The sequence below is a fragment of the Ranitomeya variabilis genome, chromosome 2 (assembly GCF_051348905.1).
Source record: "Ranitomeya variabilis isolate aRanVar5 chromosome 2, aRanVar5.hap1, whole genome shotgun sequence".
Classification (NCBI taxonomy): Eukaryota; Metazoa; Chordata; class Amphibia; order Anura; family Dendrobatidae; genus Ranitomeya; species Ranitomeya variabilis.
In genome coordinates, this window is record NC_135233.1 from 169,772,426 (window position 1) to 169,798,497 (window position 26,072).

The following is a 26,072-nucleotide window of genomic DNA, read 5'->3' on the forward strand; positions in this document are numbered from 1 at the left end:
AGAGGAAGGTGTTGTTATTTGGGCACGTAGCAGGTACAGAATGACCACGACCTCTCCCTGCATCATCTACACCACCACTATGAGACTATGTCCACGTCCCTTATTTGATGCTCTTTCAATTTTTGGATGTGTTTTATCTAACTACTTGCAAAGAGATGATGGAAGAGTAGATTTATTTATTTGCAACCCTACTAGAAAACACACAGTGGTCCTGGCAAATTACTTTGGCCTATAAATGGCAATGAGATGGCTGATGCCAATTATTAATTTACCACACTACTAGAAAACACAGCGGTCCTGAAAAACTATGTCTTTGGCCTATAAGGTTACGCACCCATGATCAGGATTAGCAGCATTCAAAATGCTGCATTGTACAGTACAAGCACCGTGGATGGGATTTAAAGAAATTCCATGCTCACTGAGCTTCTATTTGATGCTGCGTAAACTCACCCATAGCGCGGGTTTACAAGGCGCAGCATATCAATTTCTGTTGCGAGACTACGATAGATACAGTGGGGCAAAAAAGTATTTAGTCAGTCAGCAATAGTGCAAGTTCCACCACTTAAAAAGATGAGAGGCGTCTGTAATTTACATCATAGGTAGACCTCAACTATGGGAGACAAACTGAGACAAAAAAATCCAGAAAATCACATTGTCTGTTTTTTTTATCATTTTATTTGCATATTATGGTGGAAAATAAGTATTTGGTCAGAAACAAACAAACAAGATTTCTGGCTCTCACAGACCTGTAACTTCTTCTTTAAGAGTCTCCTCTTTCCTCCACTCATTACCTGTAGTAATGGCACCTGTTTAAACTTGTTATCAGTATAAAAAGACACCTGTGCACACCCTCAAACAGTCTGACTCCAAACTCCACTATGGTGAAGACCAAAGAGCTGTCAAAGGACACCAGAAACAAAATTGTAGCCCTGCACCAGGCTGGGAAGACTGAATCTGCAATAGCCAACCAGCTTGGAGTGAAGAAATCAACAGTGGGAGCAATAATTAGAAAATGGAAGACATTCAAGACCACTGATAATCTCCCTCGATCTGGGGCTCCACGCAAAATCCCACCCCGTGGGGTCAGAATGATCACAAGAACGGTGAGCAAAAATCCCAGAACCACGCGGGGGGACCTAGTGAATGAACTGCAGAGAGCTGGGACCAATGTAACAAGGTATACCATAAGTAACACACTACGCCACCATGGACTCAGATCCTGCAGTGCCAGATGTGTCTCACTGCTTAAGCCAGTACATGTCTGGGCCCGTCTGAAGTTTGCTAGAGAGCATTTGGATGATCCAGAGGAGTTTTGGGACAATGTCCTATGGTCTGATGAAACCAAACTGGAACTGTTTGGTAGAAACACAACTTGTCGTGTTTGGAGGAAAAAGAATACTGAGTTGCATCCATCAAACACCATACCTACTGTAAAGCATGGTGGTGGAAACATCATGCTTTGGGGCTGTTTCTCTGCAAAGGGGCCAGGACGACTGATCCGGGTACATGAAAGAATGAATGGGGCCATGTATCGTGAGATTTTGAGTGCAAATTCTCCTTCCATCAGCAAGGGCATTGAAGATGAAACGTGGCTGGGTCTTTCAACATGACAATGATCCAAAGCACACCGCCAGGGCAACGAAGGAGTGGCTTCGTAAGAAGCATTTCAAGGTCCTGGAGTGGCCTAGCCAGTCTCCAGATCTCAACCCTATAGAAAACCTTTGGAGGGAGTTGAAGTCCGCGTTGCCAAGCGAAAAGCCAAAAACATCACTGCTCTAGAGGAGATCTGCATGGAGGAATGGGCCAACATACCAACAACAGTGTGTGGCAACCTTGTGAAGACTTACAGAAAACGTTTGACCTCTGTCATTGCCAACAAAGGATATATTACAAAGTATTGAGATGAAATTTTGTTTCTGACCAAATACTTATTTTCCACCATAATATGCAAATAAAATGATAAAAAAACAGACTGTGATTTTCTGGATTTTCTTGTCTCAGTTTGTCTCCCAAAGTTGAGGTCTACCTATGATGTAAATTACAGACGCCTCTCATCTTTTTAAGTGGTGGAACTTGCACTATTGCTGACTGACTAAATACTTTTTTGCCCCACTGTATGTATTGGATGTGGTAAATCCACATTGTTCAGTGAACACATGCAGATTTATCTGTGTGATTAGAATGCAGCGCTTTGGACGCAGTGAAAATATGCTGCCTGCAAAGCGCTGCTACTTCCTGATCATGGGAATGTACCCTTAATGGCAATGAGATGCCAAATATTTATTTCCATGACTACTAGAAAACACACAGCGGCTTAAAGGCACAGTACTCTCACAGGTGGGGTGGAGGGGGACAGAGTACACAGAGCGGCTTAACCCTTTCACGACATGCGCCGTACATGTACTGCGCATGCCGTGAATCCCCCTTTGATGTGGGCTCCGGCGCTGAGCCCACATCAAAGTCGCGACATGTCAGCTGTTTTGTACAGCTGACATGTGCGCGCAATAGCGGCGGGTGAAATTGCTATTCACCCACCGCTATTAACCTGTTAAATGCCGCTGTCAAACGCAGACAGCGGCATTTAACTAAAGCTTCCGGCCGGGCGGCCGGAAATGACGTCATCGCCGACCCCCGTCACATGATCGGGGGTCGGCGATGTGTCAGGACAGTAACCATAGAGGTCCTTGAGACCTCTATGGTTGCTGATGCCGGCCTGCTGTGAGCGCCCCCCTGTGGTCGGCGCTCACAGCACACTTGCATTTCAGCTACATAGCAGCGATCTCATGATCGCTGCTATGTAGCTGAGCCAATCGAGTTGTGCCAGCTTCTAGCCTCCCATGGAGGCTATTGAAGCATGGCACAGGTAAAAAAAAATGTTTTTAAAAATATGAAAAAACCGTAAAAAACATAAAAGTTGAAATCACCCCCCTTTCGCCCCATCCTAAATAAAACAATAAAAAAAAATCAAACCTACACGTATTTGGTATCAGAATCGCCCGATCTATCAATAAAAAAAAGCATTAACCTGATCGCTAAACAGCGTAGCGAGAAAAAAATTAAAAACGCCAGAATTACGTTTTTTTGGTCGCCGCGACATTACATTAAAATGCAATAACGGGCGATCAAAAGATCGTATCTGCACAAAAGAGATATTATTAAAAACGTCAGCTTGGCACGCAAAAAATAAGCCCTCACCCGACCCCAGATGACGAAAAATGGAGACGCTTCGGGTATCGGAAAATGGCACTTTTTTTTTTTTTTTTTTAAGCAAAGTTTTGAATTTTTTTTCAGCACTTGGATAAAAAATAACCTAGACATATTAGGTGTCTATGAACTCATAATGACCTAGAGAATCACAATGGCAGGTCAGTTTTAGCATTTAGTGAACCTAGCAAAAAAGCCAAGCAAAAAACAAGTGTGGGATTGCACTTTTTTTGCAATTTCACTGCACTTGGAATTTTTTTCCCGTTTTCTAGTAAAAGACATGGTAAAACCAATGGTGTCGTTCAAAAGTACAACTCGTCCTGCAAAAAATAAGCCCTCACATGGCCATATTGACGGAAAAATAAAAAAGTTATGGCTCTGGGAAGGAGGGGAGTGAAAAACGAAAACGCAAAAATGAAAAGGGCCGCGACTTGAAGGGGTTAAAGGCACAGTACTCTCACAGGTGGAGGTGTAGATTACACACAGTGGCTTTTTGTCACACTACTCCCACAGGTGGGGAGGGAAAATATACACAGCAGCTTAATGGCACAGTAGTCTCACAGGCAGAGCTGCAGAGTACACACAGTGGCTTAAAGGAACAGTACTCTCACAGGCAGAGGGTGCAGAGTACACACAGCGGCTTAAAACCACATTACTCTCACAGGCGGAGTTGCAGAGTACAACTAGTGGCTTTTGGCACAGTACTCCCACAGATATGGGTTGCAGAGTACACATAGTGGCTTTTTGGCACAGTACCCCCAGAGACATGAGTTGCAAAGTACACACAACGGCTTTTAGCACAGTACTCCACACAGATATGGGTTGTAGAGTACACATCGCAGCTTTTTTGCAGAGTGCACATTCAGAATTTGTCCCTCATTCCAGCTGCATCCTATTCCTACACTAATGAGAGCATAATGACAGCGGCACTTGTGATTCGAGCTATATACAGGCTGGGTCACGTGGTGCGCCGGCCAGTCATAGCCATGCCAATGTAGCAGTGCCTAAACTACACAGCTTTATTGAAAAACAGAGGATTATATGATGGAAAATAATACTAACAGTTACTGTATTGTAACAGTAATCATAAATACAAAGGGAGATAGCTGGAGCATGTAATAGAAGCTGCGCTCCAGCTATGACAATGCAAAGTTCAATACAAACAGTATAAAGAATTTTTAAAAACTTCTCTCTTTTAACTTCCTACCTGGATTCCGATAATCGTGCCTTGCTGCTACAGCGTCCTAGCTAAAGAAGCCTGCTCTATACCCTAACACAGTTGAACACCGCTGTCTCACTCACAGTACTGTAGCTTACAATAAAAGTCTTGTATCTGCTGCGTGGACCTGGATGTAGCAGAGCTGAGTCTTTTGTGTTGAGCTCTTCCTTCAGGACTACTGATCCATCTTCTTCAGGATCTGGGCAAGTCTCCTTCCCACCTTCAATATTGAGAGATTACTGGTACCACAGCATTGTTTTCGCTCTCAGGTTACAGGTGCCTCAGGAGAACTACTTGGATGTGCGATGTGACTCTTTCCTTCTGACACGGTCCTGGTGATCGATTCTACAGTAACCGGGCATTATCTTCTCCCTTGTAGCAGTTAGTTAATTTACCAGTCTCTCATTGTTAGGACACAGTTATCATCCTGCCTGTCTCACAGACAACTAGGCTCCCTCTCTACTTCCTTACCCAACATACTTCCTGCTTCTTGCCCCAAACAAAACACACAGCAAGCTGAAGGGGAGAAGGGACTAGTCCAAGTGCACACAAATTAGAGTATTGTCTCTTAAATTCACAGTGTCATTCAGTTCTTAGTAGGGGCTGACCCTCTGCACCAATACACATGGCCAAACACAGCTATGCCGGAAGTGCCCGCAGTCTAGAAGTTTGTTGGCTGCGCTGCGAACCCAAACAGGAAACCGGACGTACATTAAAAAGTCTGTGTTCAGGGTTCGGTAACAGACACTATGTGTCCGGCATCGACGTCAAACTTTACAGTTCGGGTTCACTTATCCCTAGTTTCAAGATATTAACATCAACAAAGGTGTTCTGGTAATAGCATCAGGGACATTGAAAGGATGCTGATCCCACAGAGTTTGAACTCTAAAATGTGCTGAGGAGTGAGTATTTCTGTATGCACAGCTTAATTATATGCCATTATGTGACCAACAGCTCCTCAGCCCTATCTCCAGAAACACCAGTGTTATTCTAGATTTATAAAGTACAAATGTTAATTCCTTGTTGTTTTCCTTAAGAAACCTTGCTTTGTCACGATCTCCTATTATATGTTTTCTTGGCAGGGGATATTGGGTTTTTTTGTTAATAGAATTGATTTTGGACATTATTACAGTGCTTTAATAAAGAAAATTAAATTTGAAAAAAATTACAATATTTCAGATAATATATTTCAGTAACAAAGTGAATAGTAGGCATTTTTCATGAAGTATTCTCCTTTGCAGCATCTTTATTATGAAAGTTATACAGCCTAGCCCACACAATAGAAAAAGTGGTTCATTTTGATTTTTGCTATTTTGCATATAAAATAAGATATAGATGTACGATATGAACAGTATTGAGTAATACTTTAAAAATCATTGAATAAACTGTTCAATCCCCTTCTGCTGGATTCCTGTAACTTAAGGGTCTAATAAAGCAGTCCCCACATCATTAAATAATAATCTACTCTGAATCCCCATGGTATTAGAGACATCCATTTAGTAGCATGTTGGACTTCCATTTGAATCACAGCAAATTTTTGTGGTATATTGCAGATTGGTTTTTAAATCATTCTGCTGGACTATTGAACAGGAAAGCTGTTTGCAGTTGACGCAAATTAAAAGGAGGTTCTGACATGCTTTGACCAGACTGTTCTACTTTGTCTACAGGATTAAGATCTGGAGACCAGGCCAGAAAATCAAGATAAACTTGCTGTTTGCAGAACCAATCCATGACTACCACCATCGTGCTTTGTCCTGCTGTAAGTGTCCTTCTGCCATAGGGGGCTTTCACTGTGTTTAGGCACCTGTGCAGTGGCTCACATCGAGGCTTATATCAGAATCCCCCACAAAACGGGATTCGGACTTAAGCGCTGATTTTGCCGTAGACAATAATGGTGGTGATAGAGCGAACGTGTGCTTCGACGTGTATCATTTCTGGGCATCTATGCCTACTGGAGGTAATAAGCCCCCATTGTCCAAACATTCATCCACAGTTATCACTGAACCAGCGGTGTGTGAGAGAAAATATTCCCCACTCGTTACTCCACCTCTACCAGCCTGAACTGTTGATACTTCACAGGAAGGTTTTTTCAATTCATGCTACTTATACCAAATTATTTATAATGAAAATTTATCTGACCAGGTATTGTTTTTCCACTGCTCAGTAATCTAATTTTTGCGCGTTTTTTCTCACTGGAGTTTTGCTCTACTCTTTCTCTTAACAATTGCACTTAAACTGGTCACCTGTTATTAAATCCCCCCTGATCCCTTTTGCAATTCAGTTGTTTATGACCACAGGATTCCATTTCACTGGATCACACCATTCTCCGTATTACTCTTGACAATATGAGAGAACCTCACAAGGTTTACAGTTTTTAAATGACTGGTCTCTGCTAGTCTAGCACTAATGATACCGCCTCATTCAAAGTTGCTCAATTTTCTCAATGTTTCCATCTTAATATGGATTCACACTGAAATGGATCCATAAAAAACTTCTTCACTTGATTTTATCTTTCACACCAAGGTCACATGTCCAATTTCTGTATAAGGAAGCTCCAGTTGTGAAAAGACATGTTTCTCTAATGAAGTGCTCCTCCAGAGTCTGTTCTCTCACTGATCACACTGCATTTTCCTGCACACAACATCAACCGCTAGATGGGTTTGTGACTACAGGCTTAAAGTATTGTTCCACTACAATGATATTGATGAACTATCCTTACGATAGCTCATCAATATCAGATCAGTGGAGATATGTCACCAATCAGATGTTCTGAGCACCAGTAACAGCCAAATATTGCTTACGTGACTATCAGAAGATCTGCAGTATATGGCAGCAGCTACTAAACAGTTGATAGAGATATGCTGCACTTGACTGAGCTGACTGAGGGAGATGCAGATCCACTTCTATTCAAATGAATTGGAGTGGATCTACAATACCCTACAGCAGCCATTAAAAAGTTGCCAAAGCTGTGCTATTAAGTTCTTCAGCTGGCAGCATAGGGCACTAAGCAACAATGTAGTGGTTTCCGGGTTTCGAACCCTCATCGATCTGATATTGACCTATCCTAATGACAGGTCATCAATATCATTGGAGTAGAACCTCGGTGGCAATGAGTAATGTGCCATATCTCATTTACAATGTTGACACCTTTCTATGTGACAGAGAAATCTCTAAGCTCCCTTTTGAATACAGTACCAATCTCTGCTAATTCTGTACCCCATAAAGTGGCTGACTCACAGATTCATATTTAATGACATCATCTATGTTTCCTGTGGCAAAAAAAGCCGAGATGGGATGCAGAGAAGACACAATCTGTCTTTTCTGTATTTTCCAGTATCAGATCACTGACAACAGTGATGTTCTGCATGGTTATGTCAGTTCTCAACACTGAAGTCTTAAATCAAAACAACAAAATGCCTAGTGTGTGCTTCAAATTATAATAAAAAAGACAATTAACTGAAAATAGTTTATTAGAAGTGGAACATTGTACTGACCTGCATGAGAGTAGTCATAGCGTCAGGAAGGATGCCCAGATGTAGCTGGAGCTTGCCCACTTTAATAATCTGGATAGCCCGTACCGGATGGTAATTTGAATAATACAAGCTGAAAACAAATTTAAAAAAATAATAATTTTTCGTTTCCTAAAAAATTAAATTTACTTTGAAAAACAGCATGCAGAAAAGGTTAGGATACATAAATCAGGTAATTAATGGAAAACATAATATGACGCTTTTGTGCTGAATGTGTAGCACTTAGCAGTTAAATCAAATAGGGAATTGATCGCAGGAATAATATACGCACCAATAAGGGTATGTGCATACAATGTTTTTTTCAGCCAGATTCCAGTCTTTAAATTGCTTTAAAAAAAGCACTAACTAAAAGGTAAAAGAAATGAGCATATGCATTTGTATGAAAAAACGACTTGCTATTCATATGTTGTCTGTTGGGCGTCTTTTAACCGTTTTAGGTTTCCAAAGATGCCTATTGGTAAAAGAAGTAATTTGATCGTTCATCCATCTCTATACTATATTGCAAATGTCAAAGGTATGGCTTGGTAGACGCTCGGAAAATGGCCCAGACTCTTTTTGAGCATTTTGTCAAAATTGTTGCTTCAAAAAGAACTATGGGTTTCTTTATCGTTGAATGGAGTTAAAGAAACATCTTGAAAGCCCAAATAGAAAAGATTACCAAAAATGCTAGTAAAGAGATCACAAAGCACAGGCAGTCAAAAAGCGCTCAGTAAATGACAATACAAATGCTAAAAAAGATGCTTCAAGGTAAAAAAAAAAGTTGGCATTACCTGAAGCATCATCTTCTTGAAAAACTTGGTGGGCTATTTTCTACAATTCTACTGAGGGCTCATCCTCCTACTTTCTTGACAGTGATTGACTTTATCCTAACACTCCACAGAGAAACACAGTCAATAGGTCCCATAAAAAATATCTTTATTAGATGTACATTAAAAGAATCAACAATACAAGGAAAAGGTACATAGGTAAAAATGGGGCTAGTGAAAAAACCGTATGTCCATGCATAATATACATAGGGCTAAGAGGTACCACCCACCGCAACAACACATAATGTACTACTGATGTAAACCACACAGAGTGGATGAAAAACATCTAAAGGCACACATATACTGGACAATCTCCATAAGGCCGATCCTGAGTATATTAAATACAGTGCAAGTGCACAAAAGAATTACAATCACTGAATAGCAGCCGTTCAATACGGTGATAGATGTCATAGAGGTATTACCTGATGTGCGTTAACGGTGTAGCCCTATGTATATTATGCATGGACATACAGTTTTTTCACTAGCCCCATTTTTACCTATGTACCTTTTCCTTGTATTGTTGATTCTTTTAATGTACATCTAAGAAAGATATTTTTTATGGGACCTATTGACTGTGTTTCTCTGTGGAGTGTTAGGATTTCTGTTTTACAGTTGTCCCCTTTTCTGGTCCTAACATACGCACATGGTACACTAGTGCTGGTACTCATTTTGATATAGGATAATATGTGTGCCCCATGTGTGTAATAGGTATGCCGCAACGTTATTATTAGCGATTGACTTTAGTAGCTTGCACTGTACATGCTGATAATGCGTATTCAGACACTGGCACATGAACAAACAATTATCATATATGAGTATAACTGAGAAATGTATAATTAGTACAGGTCCCACTGCTTGGGCTAAAACAAATCTAAAGAACAGAGGTCCAGTGTGCCCTGTTTAATTGGAGCGTTGATAAAGATCGCTGTTGCGATCGAAACGCGTCGCTTGCTGTCCCTGTATGCACACATGGTGCTGTCTTGGAGCATGTCTACTGTCATGTTTTAATTATTGGAATAAAATTTTGAGGATTTTTACCCAAGGAGCTGGAACAAAGACCCTTTTTTTCTGTTGCATATTGTCTCATCAGGAAGGAGTTCCCGTGCACCTGGAATGTGGTGAGCTGGCTTTATTTTCCTTTTGTACCTCACGCATATGTTACTGTGTAGGGAGATAGACTGGACCTCGGGTGCCTGCATGCCAGGTCCAGAACTAGAAAGGCTGCATCCTCTGTTCCCGGGGTACAGCTTTGAGGAGTTGGACCTTCCCCTGCAACCTGAGGGAAGTCTGAGTGAGAGGGACTTTCCTGCAGACCCAGAGAGGCGGGGAGAGCCAGAAAAGGGCGCGCAGCTAGGGAAGAGAAAGCGCACACAAGAGGAGACAGGCAGGCCAGAGCAGAGCAGCGTGCAGAGCAGTGAGTGGCGCGCTCGGTCTCCCTTGCCCTCAGAGAGTACAGGCACTATAGCAGGCCGCATAGAGGGGACCCCGTCATCTGCATAGCCAAGCGTGTACAGTAGCACGCCAGAGAGAGAGACCACTGCAGAGCCGTGCAGGACAGAAGTGTGCAGAGCCGTGCACACAGAGCAGAGCAGAGCCGGGGGCCGCAGCAGACATAGAGAGGAGTGCTCCAGTCGGGAGCATCAGCGCCAAAGAGACCGGCATCGCCTGCCGCCAACAGCGGGGACCAGGGAGAGCTGGACGTGTGTGCCTAGTGATAGCCAGAGAGTACCAGGTGCTGTACACGACGTGACCATGAGTACTGCACATGTGCTGCCCCCAAGAGAGATCAAGAGAGATCACACAAGGAACTGAGACTTGCACCCTGACGTGGGGAGAAAATAGTTGCCCTGACCGTCTGTTACCTGACTACCCCCATTTGCGATAGTTAATGAGCCACGTTGGGCTCGCATTGGACTGTGGCCCGTGCCTTTAATAGCCACATTAGTATATGGACTAGGCCCAGAGGGAGGTACAGGAGATCGACCACTGCCGCCAGATGACGGAACCAGCAACTACAGTACCCTCCAGGAGGAGGCGCTGTGCCCGCCGTTGCCGGCGCTATTTAGTGCGCAGCAGAAGCTGCAATGTGAGAACTTCCATATACCCTTCCTTCTTAATTGTTGTGTTTGAACTGTTGCATTTTACCATGCCTTTAATATCGTTTACTCTTTACCTCCCTGCATGGAGTATCTCCTCTGTAAATAAACCTGTTAACCCTTGTTCTGCCTCCAGTCCGTCACTGCATCCCGCATTCCTGCTAGCTTCCTACAACTGCTCTTTTCACAGTCTATGGAACTGATGTAAAAAAGCTCAGTGCTATTGTGAGCAGGTGAGCGGGATGCAGTAACAGACCGGAGGCAAAGCAAGGGTTAACAAGTTTAATAACAGGGGAATACTCCACACAGGGAGGCAATGAGTTAAACAGGGGAATAAACGGTTAAGTATGCAAAGGATATGCAGGGTTCAGAAATAAAGGATCAGTTAACGGCAGTTCTTGTGAAACACTTATATCAGAAGTTCCTCAAACTGTGAATCCTGCTGGGAAGTCAATGACGCCAGCAACGGCTGAAGTGGGATCTTTTCCTATGGGCAACAATGCCCTGCTTCTGGCAGCAGCGGTCGGTGTCCGGTACCTTCCACTGGGCCTAGTCCATATGCTATAGTGGCTGATAAGTGTGCAAGCCACAGTACTGTACAAGCCCAACGTGGCTCTGCAAAGATACACTGGCAAAGTCAGAGTCTCCCATGAGCGAGAAAGTATGAGCTGATAATGTGGGTTACGCAAGTCTATCCAGCACTCGGTTCTCTCTTTGCGGCACGTGCGCTGTACTCACGGTCATGAAGCACACGGCACCTCGATCTCTGTCAGCTACTAGGCGCGCTGCACTCTTCTATGTTGCACACTGCCTGTTCCTGCTGAGACTGAAGCGCCGACAACCACTGGCGCACTGCTTCTCTGGTGGGGTACTGCACCCGATCTCTCTCTGGCAGCACGCTCTCAGTACTTACTCGCCCGGAACGTTTCACACCTCGCTCCGTGGTGACCAACGGGCACCCAGCACGTCTCTCCTCACAGTCTCTGTAAGTGGCAGCAGGGATAATAAAGCGTGGGCCTGCGCTGTACAGATGCTCCGGGGTTGCAGCACTCACTGGTCCCTGCTGCGCACTATCTGTTCCTGCCAAGTCTTTCTCTGAGCTGCTGCTGAGCGCACAGCTCCCCTCAGCGCAGTGGTCCCTCTCTCTGGATTGCTGCAGAACACCCGGCTTTTTTCCTGGCAGCGGTCTCTCTGTAGACGGTGGAGCCCTGTTGCAGCGCTCAATGAGAGGAAGCGGAGCGTGCCGCTTGCCTGACTGCACGCTGCCCTCCGTTCACGCCAAACTGCTCTGCTGCAGGGCTTTCCCCTTTTATATCCCCGCCCCACTTGGTCAGGGCGGGGATATAAAAGGGAGGGTCCAGCTTGCTACTGCTTCCCCCCAGGAAGAGAGGACGCAGCCTCACAGTTCCAGACCCAGCTTAATACAGGTACTTGCAGCCTGGTTCTCGTCCTCCTTACACTATAGTTTAATAGGTTAAGTAGAAGAACAAAACAAAATTGAGTGCTGAAAACTTCCCTAATTGCTGCACTATAAACATGTGGACAACAGAATAGTACATGTAGCAGATGTATGAACTTGATTTGCCTTTCAGCACATTTTCTTCAAAAAAAAATACCAGCAATAGTTCATTGGAAAAGTATCAAAGTACTTAATCAAAACAGCACTACAAGGCTTTTCTGACTAGAAAAAAAGGCCACAATGGTGGAGAGTATCAGCCTATTAAAGAGCAACAGAGGAGATTTCAAGCCAGAATGCTTGACCATTGTTCAATACAATGGCTACATAATGTGACCTCCAACAGGAGTTGAATTGAGGAATGAGGCCACTGGTTTTATTGATAGTGACTTCAGCATTCCTGTCCATGTGCTAACCGTTAACATTGAAAAACCTCTTTAAAGGGAACCTAACAGCTGACACATACTGCCCGATCCACGACCACCATGTATCAGGCACTGGAAGTATGATGTCAGCCATATATATTTAATGGGAACCTGGCAAATGAAAAAATGCTATAACCCAGCAGATACAGAGTTAATCTGCAGGTTCATAGCATTGTGAACCTGCCCAACGCCGGCATGGGTTAGGCCCCTTTCACACATCAGTTTTTTGCTATCAGTCGCAATCCGTCGAATTTTGAAAAAAAACGAATCCAGCCACTAATGCCACCGGATCCGTTTTTTTCTCATAGACTTGTATTAGTGACGAATTGCGACAGATGGCCTCACATTTCATCAGTCGTTCGCCGGATCCATTGAAAATTGTTTGTCCGGTGGCCGGAGACAACAGACAAAGTAACGTTTTTTGTGTACGTCGAAAAACCGGACAGTGACGGATTTGTTGCCGTCCGTCGTTTGTTCAAATGGAAGCCTATGGGCGCCGGATCTGTCAAATGATGGAATCCAGCAAAAACTGATGTGTGAAAGGAGCCTTAATCGATTGCACTCTGTATAGAGAGCAGTGGCTGTAACCACACCCCTAGCACTGACTGACAGCTGGCTCTACTGCTAAGCTGCTGTCAGTCATAGTGTTTCTCAAGTGATAGTCTCCTTTTTATAGCCACAAGAGACCGAGTCGCATAGGAGTCTAGCCAGGCAGGGGTGGGCCACAGCATTTCAAAGTGAAACTTATATGGCTGAAGTTATGCAGCTAGCATCTGATACATGCTGCCATTGGAATGACAGAAAAATGACTGGCACATCCAAACTAGTGTCAATAGGTGCATACCAGGAGCAGCTACCTCCATATATAATATACAAAAAAAGGTTGCACTCTATCGTGCCAAAACACGTCAAATATGAAATACATGAAATATGAATAGCAAAATGGCTTTTTGAACATTAGGAAAAAAAATTTGAGACGCTTAGCACAGAATTTAGCCAAATAGTGTGAGCCCATCAACCATCGTCAAGGTGGTCTCATTAAACTGATGGGTACCTGACCTCCCTGTCCAAATGTGAACACTTACTGAAGGCTAATGTCTGTATGCTTGGGTGAATATGGACACCTCTCTCAGCAAAGCCTACATATGGGTTGGCCAGAACCAAGTGTGATTAGATGTAATTAAAAACCAGATGGTGAAGGGAGGAGTGCTCAGTCAGTAAGCTAACATAGAAATGACAGAAAAACGACTGGCACATCCAAACTAGTGCAACCTTTTTTTGTACATGCTGCCATTGGATCGGTCAGAATATATCAGCTGTCAGGTTCCCTTTAATTGTATATTTAACTATGAACAAAATAATCTAAATACTCTAAAAATATGAAATCTTGAGAAGATCCGTCAGCAATAGATGGTATTTGTGTGTATATATATACAATAGTAATATAATGGAATCAGTGTTCATTTATTTTATAGCGGTGATTATATGTTAATTCAATGACATTTTATTATATTAAGATAAGGTTTTTTCACATTGGTCTCAAGCATCATATATGCAAAATTTATGCTGTGTTAATTATATTTACATTGCCATTAGTTACTGATTACTGATACACTGGTATTCCTGAACCCTTGTTTCTATTGTGTTAGCCATTAGTAAAATGTTCTGTATAATAGGGCCTCTCTCTAGTGAAGCTACAAGGAAGCACGTAAAATATTATCCCATAGTTCCTGTTTTCACTAACCAAGTAGAAGCTACAAATAGAGTATAGACTGCAAATATGTTTTCAAGTATTAGAATTACAGTTGTGAGTCGATTACTGTGGCCCTAGTGAAGGAAGGGGGAGGCAGGGCGGTAGTCATGGCCTATAGCAATCATTGCATCACTCCCTGGTCCCTTCCCAGTAAAAGTTCACATTTCTACCTCTGTGCTGACTCTCTGCGCCATCTGGACTTGCCCGGTATGGGGATGTATTCCTCACAGATGGATCCGCAATAAAGGAGACACACTCACACACGCTGGCTTAACTTCAATAACAACTTGTTAAGGTTATGTGCACACGTCCCGAATTTCGGCGGCAATTCTGCAACTGTGCCGCGGGTAAATCGCATGCGGAATTGGCATGCGTTTTTCCGCTAAACACTAGCGTTTTACCAGCGTAATTAGCTTGCAGAATGCTAGCGTTTTCCAAGCGATCTGTAGCATTGCTTGGAAAAATGATTGACAGGTTGGTTACACTTGTCAAACATATGCCTATGCAGCATCAACAGTAAAACATCTAATGTTAAAATTAATTAAAAAAAATAAAAAAAATTGTGATATTCTTACCTTCCAGCGTCCCCTGCAGCCTTCCTGCTCCTCGAGATGCTCCTGTTCCCAATAATGCCTCGCAGCAATGACCCCAGATGACATTGAATCACGCGAGACCGCTACGTCATCACAGGTCATTGCCGCAAAGCATCCCTGGGAACGGAAGCATCACGAGGAGCGGGAAGGCTGCTGGGGCCGCCAGAAGGTGAGAATATCACGATTTTTTATATTAATTCTTCTTTTTACAGGTATATGGTTCCCAGGGCCTGAAGGAGAGTCTCCTCCACCCTGGGTACCAACCGCACATGATCCGTCTACTTCCCACATGGTGGGCATAGCCACACCGCGAATCCCCGTGATTCCGCACAAAGAATGAACATACTGCGCTTTTTTTCCTGAATTGTATTCCGTCGCGGAGTACCTTCTCTTCTGTCCCTGTTCTGTCCTTTCCTTCTCTATGCTCAGCCCTGGGTCGGACCGAATCTTTTGGTCCCAGCAGAATCTATTCCATTCAGAATTCTTGCCTAACATGGGGAAGTCCTATACCGCTTTGCCTCGGTTCTAAGTACTTATCCAACTGTGCCCCTCCTATTCTAACTATATACTTTAGTGCTCCCTCTAGTGGTCACTACGCCCCTAACACTATACTGGGCCCGGGGACAAAATTTTCCCTACCAACTATATGTGTGCAAAACATGTAAACATATATATATGTATATAGAGCAATATACATGAGGTATAGCAATGCTCTTGTACATGGTAGTAATACACTTTATGTGTAGCAGTACCACCGTGTACGAACACATTAACAATATACATTTGCATTCTTAAAGGGGTTGGGGAGAAAAGGGAACATTATGCATTTCACATCCCCTACACTAGAAAAAGTATTACCCCCAAAATAATTTGTGTATTTAATAATAGGCCCCAAAATACAGATGGATGAAAAAGAAAGAGAACCCTTTGTAATCACCTACATTTCTGCATCTATATATAAAAACGAGTATGTGTGTGTGTGTATCAACGAAGATGTCATAATGGTTGCCATGGTGACGATGATGTCATAATAGGTTGCAATGGTGACGGTGATGTCATAATGGCTGCTATGGCGACAGTTATGTCATAATGGTTGCCATGGTAATGATGATGTCATAATAAGTTGCCATGGCGACGATGATGTCAGAATGGTTGCCATGGTGAAGATGATATCATAATAAGTATGTAGGCATGGAACTATGGAATGGAGGATATGTATGATGAGTATATGTGCACGGGACTATGGGATGGAGGATAATCATTATAATCTGTTATGACTAACCACAGTTAGTTACTATGCTCGGGCAATGCCGGGCTCTTTAGCTAGTTATTAATAAAATGAAGCCTGATTGCGGAGTTGTATTTATAAATGACCACAATCTAATGAAACTAATGACAAACACTTATACTGTTCATGTCTATCATTTAACCAACTGGCAAATGATGTTTCAGTTATGACAAAAGATTGAAAGGGTAGGGATTCAGAGGTGTTTTGCCCTTTACATAAAGACACAAAGCCTGCTTACTGATAAATCTGTTCTTCTTAAAATAGATATCTTATAGTTAATCATATCTTGAAGAAAGCAACTTTCAGAAGGCGTATTATAGAGATGCATGAAGATTGAAAACGCTATAAGATCATTAAAGGACTACAGCGTTTTGTTTTTTTTTACTTCAGAACTGGAGTGGTGTCACTAATATTTGTTCCCTGACCCTAATCGTATACTGACCAGCCACTGTTTTCAGTTCTTCCTAGCGCCCCACTGGTCATGATCCATTGTTTTGTGACTTCAACTTCTGACTGACCGGAAGTCAGAGGTAACGGTCACAAGCTCTCAGTGTAAGTGTACAAGAGCCAGAGCAAGCTCTCATAGACTTACATCGAGTAGTTACCTCCGGCTCACCAATCAAAAACTGGAGCGGTCTGGAAGGTCCAAACCAGCAGAAGACCAACCGGAGCACAAAAGAAGACAGAAGTTGCTAGGTTTAATACTAGGGGCAGAGAACTTTCATTAGCAGCACCACTGCAGAGTGGAAATAAAAAAAAATGCTGGGTTTACTTCAATTCATGGTTAGACAAATTATCTACAAATGGAGAAAATATAGGACTTTTGTTATTTTCCCTAGTAATGTGCATCTCATCTGAGACCACTACGGTCAGCTATGAAACAGGTGAAAATTAACAAATGGGAAACAGAAAATGACATACTGAAAACTTAAACTTCAAAGAGTAGGAATTTTTAGCACAAATACAAATACTCTGTATGTTAACGCCATGCAGCAATCTAAATGTGCCAGAATTCTGGTGTAATTTACGTCAATAGACTTGTGTCTTGTATGACTTGCATCATATAAATAATGTGCTTTTGATACTTTTTAAGACTTGTGTAAATAGGTGTGTGGCTCAGCTGAAAAGGAACGTGTCCTAAATGCGACACCATGTGCTAAAATTGTGGTGCAAATTTCTGGCACAAAGTAATCCAAATAAATGGCAGTGTAAACTTAGATTAGAGAAGGTTACTGTCTCAGCTGTTATCACATAGCTTGAGACACTGGGATGAATGTGGTGCAGCGCTGGGGTCCTGGATTCAAATCCCATCAAGGACAACATCTACAAGGAGTTTGCATGTTCTCCCCGTGTTTGTGTGGGTTTCCTCCGGGTTCTCCGGTTTCTTCTCACATTCCATACTGATAGGGAATGTAGTTTGTGAGCCCCATTGGGGACAGTGATGATAATGTGTGTAAAGCGCTGCGGAATTAATGGCGCTATATAAGTAAAATAAATAAATAAAATACTATGACTGTCTAGTCTAAGCTTGCACTAAGAATAGGACAGTTTTGATAAACACGCCCCAGTGAACTCAATAAAATACATGAACAGTATGAGGTTATGCTTAAATGACCGTATTTTCGGTCCTAGTGCTCATTGAGAAAAAACTTGCCCTCACACGGACAGCACTCAGACTAGAGCTATTCAATTTGGCCTTTCAGATGACAGGTTTTCACATAGATGCTTCCACATTTTGGATGAGGCTTGACTATTCAAATCTACGGATGTGTAAAAAATAAAAATCAGATCCCATACTGAGCATTCATACTGTATGCGATTTGTCCAGACACATTGCAATTATTAAAATGTATATGGTCTTGTAAATTATATTACCCGATGATGTATAAAAACAAACGCTATACGGATGTAAAGAACAGCCATACAGATAGCATATTGATTGTATATAAATGGCATATGGGAGACAATATAAATGAGACATCTTTTGTTTTTTTTAGGTTAAAAATCAGACAATTTTTCATATGCTTGTGTGAATTTAGCCTAATTATATTATTAGTTAGATTGTGTTTGTCTAAAATTGTGGCTGTAGCCAGCCATAGAGATTAGATGGTGGTTGGCAGAATGATGCTTCGGTCAATTGTACAGCCAACAGCCACAGCTGACTCTCCCTTTTCTGTATGAGAAAGTTGCCAACTGAATGTTGACTGGCAACTTGTCTCTGGAAGAACAATGTGAACAACAGTCCAAAATCACACATCCCCCATACATAAACTGAAGCCATCGATATTGGTGAGCTACGACCCTCATTATTGTAATGTGTATGGTGGCCTCTAATATCAAGCAGACCACATTATATTATTAATCAATGCAATTCCAAAATGTTAAATTTTTCTTTCAACTATACATGCAGTTCCAAATTTTCCAAGCATCTATACCATGCATGGCTAACTTTCGATGAAGAAATAGCTATTCTTAGACTTCTACCCTTTTGGCATCTTCTGTAAAGACCAGCAGGTGTAAAACATACAATGGATCTCATCTACAGTAAATACTGTGTAATGATCATTTCTGTTTGCAGCTGTAAGCAGCCATACAAACCTGTTTTACAATTTTACATACGGTAATTACCATCATCTTTTTCTTGCCATAAATACACATATTCTTCCAAATCTAGGCATTTTATTTGGGCATTCAGAATTCATGTCTATTTGTTTAAAATGGAAATGGCTTAATTTTCTTGATATAAATTAGCAATTATTGCTATTTTGTTAATTTGTGTAATTTACACTCCTCAATATTGAAACTGCAACACCAAGAAGAAAAAGTCATAGCGCAACGAAATATTAGGATCGAGAGCTGTTGTAATGATATTAAAATGAAGAAAAATGGAAACAAAATTTTCAAAACATTTTGATTTACTTAGTATCAAGTATGAAGCTACATTGAGAAATAAATGCCTTGACATGCTTTAAATGAAGTTATTAATGATTGTCTGAGATAAGTTGTCCCACGCTGAATGCATTTGGGCATGAAAATCATCAAGATCCACTGCTGGTAGATCCCTTTGCAATTGCTGACCTATGATGCCCAGCTGTGCTCAGTGGAGGCAAGTGCATCAAACATCAAAATATGCCGAAAACTGCCTACTGGGACACTTTCGAGAAATGACACTACGATAGTTTAGGGGAATCTAAAGGAGTCTAGCTAATGTACCTTATGCCAAACCACACCAAAATCTGAGAGTAAGACTTGTGTGATGTTCCCTCATGAAGGCATCTTCAGGGAGTTACCAACATGGCATTGTCTGATTACAAGAATGGTAAATAGTGATCCATTCCGTACTGCACGTGAAATTGGACATCACGCACCAAGGCTAACATGTCTAACGGGGTCTACACAAACTACACTGGTCGACAAAAAAAAATTATTTTCTTTCACAAAACCAAGATGAACTGAATTTAAATATATTTTTCGTGCTAAATCTGAATTTGAATATGCTTTCAGAGTTTTCCAACAGGCACAATTTTTTGTGACACACATTTCAAGTTTTGTGGAAATACACTGCTCAAAAAATAAAGAGAGCACTTAAACAACAGAATATAACTCCAAGTAAATCAAAGTTCTGTGAAATCAATCAGTCCACTTAGGAAGCAACACTGTTTGACAATCAATTTCACATGCTGTTGTGCAAATGGAATAGACAACAGATGGAAATTATTGGCAATTATCAAGACACAATAAAGGAGTGGTTCTGCAGGTGGGGACCACAGACCACATCTCAGTACCAATGCTTTCTGGCTGACGTTTTGGTCACTTTTGAATGTTGGTTGCGGTTTCACACCCGTGGTAGCATAAGACAGACTCTACAACCCACACAAGTGGCTCAGGTAGTGCAGCTTATCCAGGATAGCACATCAATGCGAGCTGTGGCAAGAAGGTTTGCTGTGCCTGTCAGCGTAGTGTCCAGAGGCTGGAGGCGCTACCAGGAGACAGGCCAGTACACCAGGAGATGTGGAGGGGGGCATAGGAGGGCAACAACCCAGCAGTAGGACCGCTACCTCAGCCTTTGCGCAAGGAAGAACAGGAGGAGCACTGCCTGAGCCCTGCAAAATTACCTCCAGCAGGCAACAAATGTGCATGTGTCTGCACAAATGGTTAGAAACCGACTCCATGAGGATGGTCTGAGTGCCCGATGTCCACAGATGGGGGTTGTGCTCACAGCCCAACACCATGCAGGATGCTTGGCATTTGCCACAGAACACCAGGATTGGCAAATTCACCACTGGCTTTTCACAGATGAAAGCAGGTTCACACTGAGCACATGTGACAGATGTGACAGAGTCTGGAGACTCGGTGGAGAGCGATCTACTGCCTGCAACATCCTTCAGCATGACCGGTTTGGCAGTGGGTCAGTAATGGTATGGGGTGGCATTTCTTTGGAGGGCCGCACAGCCCTCCATGTGCTTGCCAGAGGTAGCCTGACTGCCATTAGGTATTGAGATGAGATTCTCAGACCCCTTGTGAGACCATATGCTGGTGCGGATGGCCCTAGGTTCCTCCTAATGCAGGACAATGCCAGACCTCATGTGTGGCTGGAATGTGTCAGCAGTTCCTGAAATATAAAGGCGTTGAAGCCATGGAATGGCTCGCCCGCTCCCCAGACCTGAATCCGATTGAACACATCTAGGACATCATGTCTTGCACCATCCACCAACGTCACGTTGCACCACAGACTGTCCAGGAGTTGGTGGATGCTTTAGTCCAGGTCTGGGGGGAGATCCCTAAGGAGACCATCCACCGCCTCATCAGGAGTATGCCCAGGCGTTGTAGGGAGGTCATACAGGCACATGGAGGCAGCACACACACAACTGCACATCATTTTCTTGTCTTGAGGCATTTCCACTGAAGTTGGATCAGCCTGTAATTTGATTTTCCACTTTGATTTTGAGTATCATTCCAAATACAGACCTCCATGGGATATTCACTTTGATTTACATTGATCATTTTTATGTTTTATTGTTCTCAACACATTCCACTATGTAATGAATAAAGATTTGCAACTGAAATATTTCATTCAGTGATATCTAGGATGTGGTATTTTAGTGTTCCCTTAATTTTTTTGAGCAGTTTATAAAAAAATAAACTCAACATTATATGACATATAGCTTACCTAGAAGCATTTTTGATGATGATTTACGGGAATATTTTGCTTTCAGGATGTCTCTCTTTATGGTCCAGCAATAGTCAGCCAGCATACTGGGGCTGCACTTGCCTAGGTACCTTGGTTCCATTGTAGAAATCTGCTGATGAAAACGCTCCCGATGATGGTCACTGACAGCACCAAGATTTTCTGTGAAACATTCCAGGTGGGAATCCAAGATATGGAGTTTTAAGAAGTTTTAGGCATCCTATAGCTTTGTATGATTTCACAAGATTGCTCACATATCACCATTATTTTATGCTTTATTATTTCCGAGAAAAGAAGAGGAGACATTTTTGAAAGAGAGCCAGGCTGCTTTTTGCAATGGATTTAACAGTTCCTGAAATTGTTCATCATCCATCACTCTATAAAAGTGCCTTCTTTCAGTTTCATATAATTAACTTTGGGAAAATGTATTAATGCAGCAAATGTATTAATGCAGCAGAATTTATATCAAGCACTTTTACAAATAGTTTCAACTGTCATGATTCCCAATGGCAGGGACATAGACAAAACAGGACTAGCTCTAGGAAGATGGAATCTAAGCTGACCGCGATTCTGAACCTAACGCACAACTAACAATAGCCGGGGAACATGCCTACGTTTTATCCCTAGATGTCTCGCACCAGCCGGAGATCTAGCTACCCCTAACAGAGGAAAACACAGACCTGGCTTGCCTCCAGGGAAACCCCAAAAGTAATAGCAGCCCCCAACATATAATAACGGTTAGCAGAGAGGAAAACACGTACGTAGTATGAATACAGGTTCAGCACAGAGAGGCCCACTAACTAGATAGCAGAAAATACAAAAGAGGACTTCGCGGTCAACTTAAAACCCTACAAAATACCATCCTGAAATTACCTTAACTCCGATATCAACTCATGACACCAGAGTGGTCATTTCAGTTCACTAGAGCTTCCAGCAGCAAGATTCATATAAGTGCACGCTGGACAAAACATACAAAAATACAATGATCCAACTTAGCTGAGTCAGCAGACTTAGGAGCAGGTAGCAAGCAACAGAGGAACTCTGGTAACATTGATAGCCGGCACTAGAATGACTGAGAAGCCAGACTATATAGAAAACTCCCATTTCCTGATGGAAACAGGTGCACTGGAAATAAGGAACAGAAGTCAGCCAGTACCACCAGTAGCCACCAGAGGGAGCCCACAAACAGAATTCACAACAGTACCCCCCCTTGAGGAGGGGGCACCGAACCCTCATAAGAACCACCAGGGCGATCTGGATGAGCCCTATGAAAGGCATGGACCAAATCAGAGGCATGAACGTCAGAAGCAGTCACCCAAGAATTATCTTCCTGACCGTATCCCTTCCATTTAACCAAATATTGAAGTCTCCGTCTGGAAACGCGAGAGTCCAAAATCTTCTCCACAACATACTCCAATTCCCCCTCCACAAGCACAGGAGCAGGAGGCTCAACAGAAGGAACAACCGGTACCTCGTTCCTCCGCAACAATGACCGATGGAAGACGTTATGAATAGCAAAGGAAGCTGGTAGGTCCAAACGAAAAGATACAGGATTAAGAATCTCCAAAATCCTATAAGGACCTATGAACCGAGGTTTAAACTTAGGAGAAGAGACCTTCATAGGGACAAAACGAGAAGATAACCACACCAAGTCCCCAACACGAAGACGATGACCTAAACGACGATGACGATTAGCAAACTGCTGAGTCTTCTCCTGAGACAACTTCAAATTGTCCACCACCTGACTCCAAATCCGGTGCAGTCTATCCACCATATTGTCCACTCCCGGACAATCCGAAGATTCCACCTGGCCAGATGAAAACCGAGGGTGAAACCCTGAATTGCAAAAGAAAGGAGAAACCAGAGTGGCAGAACTGGCCCGATTATTGAGGGCAAACTCTGCCAACGGCAAAAAGGCGACCCAATCATCCTGATCAGCAGACACAAAACACCTCAAATAAGTCTCCAAGGTCTGATTAGTTCGTTCCGTCTGGCCATTCGTCTGAGGATGGAATGCAGACGAAAACGACAAATCAATGCCCATCCTAGCACAAAACGCCCGCCAGAATCTAGACACAAATTGGGATCCCCTGTCAGAAACGATGTTTTCCGGTATACCATGTAACCGAACCACATTCTGAAAAAATAAAGGAACCAATTCCGATGAAGACGGCAATTTGGGCAAGGGTACCAAATGAACCATTTTAGAAAAACGGTCACACACCACCCAAATGACGGACATTTTCTGAGAAACCGGGAGATCCGAAATAAAGTCCATCGAGATGTGCGTCCAAGGCCTCTTTGGAACAGGCAAAGACAACAACAATCCACTGGCCCGAGAACAGCAAGGCTTGGCCCGAGCACAAACATCACAAGACTGTACAAAAATACGCACATCCCGAGACAGGGAAGGCCACCAGAAAGACCTGGCCACCAAATCTCTGGTACCAAAGATTCCAGGGTGACCTGCCAATGCAGAAGAATGAACCTCCGAAATGACTCTACTGATCCACTGATCTGGGACAAACAGTCTCCCAGGCGGACAACGATCAGGCCTATCCACCTGAAACTCCTGCAAAGCACGTCGCAAGTCTGGGGAGACAGCAGACAATATCACTCCATCCTTAAGGATACCTGTGGGCTCAGAATCACCCGGGGAGTCAGGCTCAAAACTCCTAGAAAGGGCATCTGCCTTCACATTTTTTGAACCTGGCAGATATGAGACCACAAAATTAAACCGAGAGAAAAACAACGACCAGCGCGCCTGTCTAGGATTCAGACGCCTGGCAGACTCAAGGTAAATCAGGTTCTTGTGATCAGTCAAGACCACCACCTGATGTATGGCACCCTCAAGCCAATGACGCCACTCCTCAAATGCCCACTTCATAGCCAAGAGCTCCCGATTACCAACATCATAATTTCGCTCGGCGGGCAAAAATTTTCGAGAGAAGAACGCACATGGTCTCATCACTGAGCAATCGGAACTTCTCTGCGACAAAACCGCCCCAGCTCCAATCTCGGAAGCATCAACCTCGACCTGAAAAGGGAGTGAAACATCAGGCTGGCGTAACACAGGGGCAGAAGAAAAGCGGCGCTTAAGCTCCCGAAAGGCCTCCACAGCCGCAGAGGACCAATTGGCAACATCAGCACCCTTCTTAGTCAAATCAGTCAGAGGCTTAACCACACTTGAAAAACCAGTTATAAATCGACGATAGAAGTTAGCAAAGCCCAAGAATTTCTGAAGGCTCTTCAGGGAAGTAGGCTGCGTCCAATCACAGATAGCCCGAACCTTGACAGGATCCATCTCAATAGAAGAAGGGGAAAAAATGTACCCCAAAAAAGAAATCTTCTGAACCCCAAAAATGCACTTTGAACCCTTTACAAACAAAGAATTAGCCCGTAAAACCTGAAAAACCTTCCTAACCTGTTGAACATGCGACTCCCAGTCATCCGAAAAAATCAAAATATCATCCAAATACACAATCATAAATCCATCCAGATATTCACGGAAAATATTGTGCATAAAGGACTGAAAGACTGAAGGGGCATTCGAAAGACCAAAAGGCATTACCAAATACTCAAAATGGCCCTCGGGCGTATTAAATGCGGTTTTCCACTCATCTCCCTGTTTAATCCGCACCAAATTATACGCACCCCGAAGATCGATCTTAGAGAACCACCTTGCCCCCTTAATACGGGCAAACAAATCAGTCAATAGTGGCAAAGGATACTGGTATTTGACTGTAATCTTATTCAACAGCCGATAATCAATACAAGGCCTAAGGGAGCCATCTTTTTTACCCACGAAAAAAAAACCTGCTCCCAAAGGGGATGAGGAAGGATGAATATGTCCCTTTTCCAAGGACTCTTTAATGTACTCACGCATAGCAGCATGCTCCGGCACTGACAGATTGAACAAGCGACCCTTAGGAAATTTGCTGCCAGGAATCAAATCTATAGCACAATCGCAATCTCTGTGAGGAGGGAGAGAACTAATCTTAGGCTCCTCAAAAACATCACAGTAGTCAGACAGAAATGCCGGAACCTCAGAGGGAGTAGATGAAGCAATGGAAACCAAAGGTCCTTCCCCATGAGTCCCCTGACATCCCCAGCTTACCACAGACACTGTCTTCCAGTCAAGGACTGGGTTATGAGTTTGTAACCATGGCAATCCAAGCACTAAGACATCATGCAAGTTGTATAACACAAGAAAGCGAATCACCTCCCGATGGTCAGGAGTCATACACATAGTCACTTGTGTCCAGTATTGTGGTTTATTCCTAGCCAGTGGTGTAGAGTCAATACCCTTTAAAGGAATAGGGACTTCCAAAGGCTCTAGATCAAACCCACAGCGCCTGGCAAAGGACCAATCCATAAGACTCAGGGAGGCGCCAGAATCCACATAGGCATCCACGGTAATAGAAGATAACGAACAAATCAGAGTCACCGACAAAATAAACTTAGACTGCAAAGTGCCAATTGCAAAAGACTTATCAACCTTTTTTGTGCATCTA

The 26,072-nt window shown here is 43.0% G+C and overlaps 1 protein-coding gene across 2 annotated transcripts in view; it reads right to left on the minus strand.

Annotated features, from left to right (window-relative positions):
- SMYD3 (SET and MYND domain containing 3) overlaps positions 1-26,072 on the minus strand; it is a 1,191,717-nt gene that overhangs the window by 30,328 nt on the left and 1,135,317 nt on the right. For both annotated transcript variants that reach the window (XM_077283161.1, XM_077283160.1), the window contains one exon: positions 7,918-8,026. In XM_077283161.1, the coding sequence (XP_077139276.1) occupies positions 7,918-8,026 (109 nt within the window). The remainder of the gene's footprint in view (positions 1-7,917; positions 8,027-26,072) is intronic.